This window comes from Aristolochia californica, unplaced genomic scaffold (genome assembly GCF_029961685.1).
Source record: "Aristolochia californica isolate CCGP_79_NKW_82.1479 unplaced genomic scaffold, dmAriCali1.0.hap1 SCAF_11, whole genome shotgun sequence".
In the NCBI taxonomy this organism is placed as follows: domain Eukaryota; kingdom Viridiplantae; phylum Streptophyta; class Magnoliopsida; order Piperales; family Aristolochiaceae; genus Aristolochia; species Aristolochia californica.
Genome location: NW_027181782.1, coordinates 2,369,248 through 2,377,322, shown reverse-complemented (window position 1 = coordinate 2,377,322; position 8,075 = coordinate 2,369,248). Strand labels below are relative to the sequence as shown.

Genomic DNA, 8,075 nt, shown 5'->3' with positions numbered 1-8,075 from the left:
GTGTCAATAGGAAATGATTGAAAAATATAACCGAAAAAATTTGTTTGACAAGAAATTTCAAGTGTTTGTATCAATTTTAGGGGATGGAAATTTTTTACCCTAATTCTTCTTGTCCCATAGAAGTGTGTCGAGGGAAAAAAAACTAAGAAGAGAAGGGAATTTAAAATAGTATATTGATTTTCAGGATTCCTTAGATTATATTGTGGGTAAAAAAGATAAGGAAGAAAAAGAGAAAATAATGCACACATTGGGGAGAAAAGAGGAGAAAGAATAGGGTTATGGATTTAGTTTAAACCTTATCCTTTAAGTTACATTTATAGATATTAAGTATCAATATTATAATTATACCATGTACCCTACTAAGAGTGAAGAAGAAACAAAATATAAATTAATTATATCAATGACACTCTGATATATTATATTCATATCTTCCAATACTCTTCTTCAAGTTGAGAGGTAATGGCAATGATCCCAACTTTAAACAAATAACATAGATGAAGTAATAATCTCATCCATCATGGTGTCCCAAGGATATGTATGAAACTAGGCACAGTCTCTCAAAGGGTATAAATACGTAATAAAATATAAGTCGAAACCAACATAAAATAATTTTGAATAAATATAGTGATAATAATCGCTAAAGTGGATAATGTTGTTATTCACAAGACAGTGATAAAAAACCCAAGGGTACCAATAAAAACTCTCAATGGACTTAGAAACCCATATATATAAAAAAGACCAACCAAAGCAAAACACCAAAGGGTTGACCAAAGGGGGAATAAAGGACGGTAGAAGAAAAGTTGCCAAATAATAAAAGGATAATGGGTAATGAAGAAAATAAGATGAAAAAACAAAGGCCATCATGTGCTTTATTTTCCTAAGTAATTTAAATTCTTCATCATATGAATCAATGCCAACAACAGTCTGCAAATAATGAACCCAAGGCAAGCAACCAAAATTTTTTTCTTCAATAATAATGTCTCAATCAAAGAGACACAATAACAGCTGCAGTAATGAGCCAATACCCAAATAATACATACCAAATACGCAGTTATATAACAGCAGATAACTTTTAAATAATGAAAGTCTTTAATAGTAATAAAGACATGAAAAATTTGTAGCGAGTCCATCATTGAATCAAGAAGTTATGTACCAAGTAATAAACTAAGGATAATCTAAGGTAATAATCAAGTTGAAGTAAGGGAGTGAGCCCAAGTTAAAAGACTGAGTTATGCTGAGTTAATTTCAGACCAATATAGTAGAGTCATTAGCTGAGTTGCGGGAGGAATCTGTATAGTACTTAGGACTGGGACCAGTATACTAAAGGTAGAGAGCAAGTCGGCCGAGTCAGAACTCATTGGTACTGAGTCAACCAGAGTTAGGTTGAGTCATACTTGGTTTCAAGTAAAGTGTGCTGGCTCAGTTTCAAGCAATAAATTCTGGGTGAGTTGGCTAATGAATGCGCAAGTAAGCCAAGATACAGAATCAAGACTTCAAACCATATACTTCGTTGTTGTTCAATTCAGATTTAATCACTCACGTCAACAGAATACCAGCTCGCAATGAAGCAACGAGACAACTACAAGACAACTACGAGATTATCAGATTGGGGATACGATCTGGTTGGAAGGAGCTCAGATCAACAACTTCAAGAATCAGCTAACTTTCGTCAACTTTCCTGGTATATGCAGCAACGAAGACAACAAGATGTTGTCGTAGAGTACTGCTGAGATCGATGAGATACCAGGCTGGACCAAGATTAACGAGCTGACTGGATCATTGATTGAGGAGAGATCTTCCAGAAATAGAAGATTACGGGAACAACAACAGAGCTGAATCAAGACAGCAACAAAGAAGCAGCACAGATTACGGGAAGATGCTAGCAGAGAGCAAGATGACAGCAAGACGAGGCAGAGAGATTTGCTCGGGAGGCAATCTTCCCGATGGACAAACCAGCAACATTCCAGAAATAAATCACGTAGCAGCAGATTGTAATAAGATAACAGGCTGAATATACAGATGATACTAGGCTGGATATACTGCTAGATCAAGCCAGACAAGTTTTGCCAACCAAGATCCAACCGAGCAAACAGAGCAAGTTACGAAAGCATTAATCTTTGCTTTCTTGGATTATCAACAAATTATTAGAAACAACCTGAGAGATCAATCAGCAACCAGCCGATTATCAGGCTACGTGGAACCGAGATCAATAGACGGAGGCTCCAGCTCTGCAACAGAGTCTTCCACTCTGAGGTCCCTCTGCCAAGATTACAACAACATTCTCTTACTCTATTACTATCCAACTACCACCGCACAGAGTAACGAAGATCATTTCTCAGAAATACAATAGGATGCCGAAAGGAACAGAATAAGGGAAACAATAGCAGGTACATTTACCCATTCAGAGGAGCCAGTTACGATTCTTTCTCCAGCCAATTCTACTCAAATTCCCCAATGCGATCGCCAAAAAATTTGCCAAAAGAGAAGAGGTAGAAGGCACTCGCCTTCGCCAATTGATGAAAGAATGTACCCTTCTTAATCGACCTTACTCACGAAAACAAGAAAATGGAGAAAAAAACTACAGAAAATGGTTGCAATATACTCCCAGAGGAACATTACTCGTTGAGGGTTCACTTCTATATGCAGTAAGCACCAACGACTATAAAGCTATCAGCCTCTAGTCGACGCCCAAGACCAGCAATGTAAACGAAATATTCTGATGTTAAGGAGAGTTTTTTGGTTGAACTATAAAGCACAACAACAACAACAAAGCGACGACAATCACAGCAGTAGCAGAATGTAATTCTTGATGATCTCAAATAGACAGTAATCTAAGTAGTAGTAGATTCGCGAAAAAGACTTGTCATACTGACATGGGTTTTTGCCTTAAACCAGAAACATAACCATCAACAAATCGATCATCCACTGAACAATAGCAAGTTTAGAATTTTAAAAAATCATAACTATAAGTCCTAAAAATCAATCATCGCTCTGATACCATGTTGATTTTTAAGACTCCATAGATTACATCATGGGTAAAGAATTGAAGAAAAAAGAAGAGAGAAGAATGCACGCATTGGGGAAAAAAAAAGAGAAATAATAGAGTTATGGACTTACTTTTCACCCTAGTAAAAGTGAAGAAGAGACAACAAAACATAACCTAATTACATCAATGACACTCCAACATATTTATATCTTCCAACATAGTAGAATAAGAGATGAATCGGTTAAATATTATTGATGTTTGTAAGATAGAATAAGGTGAGAATCACAACCCTTCTCAAGTACAAGGTTATGGATTGAAAGATAAACTTGCCCCTCGATAACGAATTGAAAGGAAAATAGCATATGTTTGTTACAATATGCTAACTATTTTCTCAATATTCTCCCTCAAGTTAGAGGAAATATATTTAAAAGACCCAAAAGTTGAAACAAATATATTAAAAAGGCCCATTTGCCATATTAAATAGGGAATACTTCCTCGAGTAAAGCTTTGTGAAGATTGAATATATTTCAGAGTTGGTATAACTTCATGAATCAAGTGCATCTACTTATATATGAATAGACTTCTCATAAAATACAGGGTTATGAGCAATAAAGATGACATTACAGAATTCTTGCATCAATCCTTTTATCCTCATCGATTCACATGCCCACAATCAACTGCTTGTATTTAACCTCTACATTGCACCTGACCACAGATGTTGATTTTTTTTTCTTCCAAGTCAGTATGTTACCAGCTACAAAAGTGTTGTACCCACTTGGGGATCTTTTACCAGCCACCCAGCCCCCCAATCCCCCACCATTGGATGAGTGCAAACATCAGCACTATTATGGTTTATGTGATGATTGATACAGATATGATACACAAGTATGATATATCTTGTATCTTTCATTAATATAAGGCCCCCCCCTGCCTCCACTATTGGATGAGTTCACACATCATTAGAAAAAGGAGGCACTCTTCACAGAAAAAATCAAGATCAGAAAGCCACAATCAACACATCATATAGGTATAGCCACAATATTGGATGAGTTAGTAATCCTCTGCTTCCAATGACTATGCATCCAAACAACTAAACCAGATGCACATGAAAAATACTAATTTTGTTCCTCATCTCTGCCTTTCTTGTTTAACCAAGAAATTTGTTTCTCATCTCCTCATCCTCATTGATTGTTCTTTGACATTATCGTCCACCTCTATCAAAATGACATTTGTTTGCCAGCTTATGTTTCCTACCTGGAGTCTTCGACTTTTAAACCAGGACGAAGCGCTTGTAAGAACCTTTTATTCTATTCTGGAATTAATTAGGTAAGAAAACATGTAGCATCACCATTGTCCCCTCTGAAATCTTGAGCCCGTGAGAAGGATCCAAATCCAGGCAGTTTTTGTTCTCCTGCATATGGTTCTGCTCTAGTTCAGAGAATACTGCAAAATCTGTAGCAAAGCAGAAAAAAATTACTACAAAGAAAGCAGTCAGAACTCGAAAATAGACGAAAGGGTATATTAGCTTATACCGAATTATGAATTCACTTTAGGACTTTCCCATTAAATTTAAAACATCTATTGCAAAGTCCACCATCTCTTATCAATTTAATAGTAGTCACTTGAATCAGCAAGTAAACTGTACAGCAGGACCCAAAACTGCAGAATTTTGACAAAAATAGAGAAAAGAAATAGTCAAATTTACAACATATTCTGCAATAAACTTCAAGTAGGAAAAAAAAGGAATGACAAAATGCAAGACTATTTTTAACAAAATAATGTTTCAATAAAAAGCAACAGCTGATTGCAAATCCATTTTATAGGTCATACTTACAGTAAGCATACAAGTATATACAGGTATAAGTCATCAATCAAATCACTAGACATTCAGATGCTTTGTGCTTCTGCGGGGTTCAATTAGATCTTAGAACTGTAAAATTTCAAGAAGGGAAAAAGAAAGTAAAAGTTTTTAGATAAGTTCATTGAATCCTGATCAATTCATCGCCTAAAGTCAAGAAGATAAAATGTGCACCATGAAAGATACATAATCACTTACCAAATATTTAGAACAAACTAGATTGAAAGATGTGACCCTGGAACTTTTGCTCTCCCAGGAGTTCTCTCTAAATAAAACCTCTCTTCTCATTGTTATAAAAAAGGGCATGAGAGATGAAAATTGAGGTCACAGATCACACAACCATGTTGGTAAAATTTCCTATTTAAGCTGCTTACTGGACGGCTGAATTCACAAATACCATTCTGCAATTTTTCCTGACAAAGATATAACCCCTAATCTTTTCGTGTTTATGCCCTCTCTTTAAGCAATTTACCTAATACTAAGTCAGTAATAGTATCTGGTAAGATGCCATCCTCTGCTAATTTTTTAGAATATTTTTCAGCTTCACCGAGGTCACCAACTTTCAGAAATCCGTTGATTAAAGCAGTATAAGTAACCACAGTAGGATCAATGTTCTTCCTTCTCATCTCATGAAACAAATAAACAGCCTTATCCATCTCATGTGACTTGCAATATCCATCAATTAAACAGGAATATGTAACCACATCAGGTACTAAACTCTTTCTTTCCATTTCAACACAGAGCTCCCAAGCCTTCTTCATATTTCTAATTTTACAAAACCCAGAAATAAGTGAAGTGTACAAGATTAAATCAGGTATCAATCCTTCTCGAATCATCTCCTCAAATCTAGATCCAGCCTCCAATACTTGACTGTCTTTGCACAATGCGGTCACAAGATTTGTGTGTGTGACAATATTTGGTTCTATATCATCTTTTAACATTTGAAGATACAGCTTGCATGCCTCCTTTGAGTTTGATTTCTTGGCAAAACCATCCATAAGAGCACTATAAACAACGACATCGGGTTCAAGTTCCCTCTCTATCATCAAATTGAAAATAGCATGAGCCACATTAAGATTTCCCTCTTTACAAAGTCTATTTATGATTGTACTGTAAGTAAATTGATTAATAGTCCCATCGATATGCATGTCTTCCATAAGCTTCCAAGCGTCCTCCGTGAGCCCTTCACGGCAAAGCCCATCAATTATAACTGTGCAAGTGAACGCATTTGGTAAAATTCCTTTATCAGGCAAAACTTTGAAAAGCTTAATAGCTTCAGTCAACCTTCCATTTCTGCAGAACCCACATAGTAGACTAGTGTAGATGAAAATATCAGGAGCCACATTTTTTTCATCCATCTCCTGCAACAGCTTCCAAGCAGAGTCAAAATAACCATATTTGGAGAAACCATGGATCAATATGCTGTAAGCTACTTCGTCATACTTAAAGCCACATGAGCCAAGTCTACAGAACAAACTATAAGCAGTCTCCAGCTGTCCACTTTTACAATAAGCATCCAAGAGTGAGCTATAACTAACAAGGTTAGGAGTAACTCCAGTGTTCAACATCTCATCAAACACGGCACAACCTTTAGACATGTCTCCTGCCTTGCAAAACCCATCAACAAGAATGCTGTAGCTATGAACATCTGGTAATAGCCCAGAGCTCCTCATTTCATCCAAGACTTTCTTAGCATCATCTAATCGTCCTTTACAACGAAATCCATGAATAATAGCATTGTAACAATAGTTGTTCAAAATGGCATTTTTCTTCCTCAAGTCCTGAAGAAATTTCAAAGCCAAATCAATGTGCCCAGCCTGGCAAAGCCCATGAATGTATGTGCCATATGTCACAACTGTTGGTTCCAGACCTTTTGCTTCTATCTCTTCTAAAGTATCTGTAGCTAGGGTTATGTCTTCTTTGCAGTGAAAATTCAATAAAATGGTGTAAGTGTACACATTAGGTGCTGGCCCTGAGTTGCTCATTTCAGAAAATAGACTCTTAACCAATTCTTTTTCATTCCTTTCAGCCAAACACTTGAGCAAGGAGTTGCAAGAGAAAACGTCTACCAGCATACCGGCTTTCTTTGCCTTCCAAAAGGCATCCAAGGCCTTTTCAAGCAAAGAAAACTCTGCGAAGATCACATCTTCTTTATGGCACAATTTCAACAAGATGGAGTAACTGTGCAGGTTAGGTGGGGGGCCAGAGCTTTCCATCATAAAAATTAAGCTCTTGACCAATTCTTTTTCATTCCTTTCGGCCAAACACTTGAGCAGGAAATGGCAGGATGAAATATTAATATCCAATCCCAATTCCTTTGCCTTTAAAAAGACATCTAAGGCATTTTCAAGCAACGAGAACTCAGCAAATACCTTAATGAGAGCAGAACAAACCAAAGGAGATATTTTCACTGTGTCAAATGCAGCACACAAACTGAAAATGTCAGAATTTGTGCTTTTATGGTAAGACACAATCTCTTGAATTAGATAGTGGACCTTTCCTCTCAATCCAGCAGAAGAAAATATATCTACAATAATCACAAATGCTTCCAATGAATGAGATAGTCCATACATCTCGACCGCTTTAGAGAAGCCTATGTTCCAGATTATCTCCCAATCTAAAGAATGCAATGTTCTAACAACTGAGGAAAAGAGAGAAGGTTTTCTATAGAGAGAAACAGTTCTAACCTCTTTCTTATCTTCAGAAGTATGCCTAGTTTCCTGGATTGAGTGTCGATTATAGGCTGACTCATCCGACAGACATGCAGAAGAAACACTTGCGTAGGCACTAAAAAACCATTTCTTTGGCTGCAAAATTTTCCGGCCCAATTCCAATTGTCTTATGCACATAGATTGAGCTCCTCACAACTTGAAATTGAACAAGTACATCATATTTCACAGGAAAAAATACCCATCAACCTCCACCTTAACAGTTACGTTAAGATCAAAAGGGTTCTCCAAGCCACGAATACCACTCCCACTGGATTCCAAAAGCACATCAGTATCCATCGAAACAGCCCAATATTGGATAAATTTCAGAAGAGAAGACAAAAGGACCAAATCCCAGTTTCTCCTTTCAGAAGCAAGGTGGTCTCTCATATGAAATTACCCACAACAAATTCTGAAGAAAAAAAATCAACATTACCTTCGTGTTAACCCAAAAAATGAAACAGCAGAAGCATCAGGGAGAACACTTCTTCCCAGTGAAGTCACTTCAGTAAGGACAACTAAC

The 8,075-nt window shown here is 36.7% G+C and overlaps 1 protein-coding gene across 1 annotated transcript; it reads right to left on the bottom strand.

Moving 5' to 3' along the window:
- Positions 1-5,286: 5,286 nt before the first annotated feature.
- Positions 5,287-7,852, bottom strand: LOC137944544 (pentatricopeptide repeat-containing protein At1g63330-like). Its single transcript, XM_068790227.1, has 3 exons — positions 7,755-7,852; positions 7,139-7,682; positions 5,287-6,907 (listed from the first exon to the last, which is right to left on the bottom strand). Exons 1-3 carry the CDS (start codon positions 7,850-7,852, stop codon positions 5,291-5,293), a joined length of 2,259 nt encoding a protein of 752 aa, XP_068646328.1. The 3' UTR covers positions 5,287-5,290.
- Between the last annotated feature and the right edge of the window lie 223 nt (positions 7,853-8,075).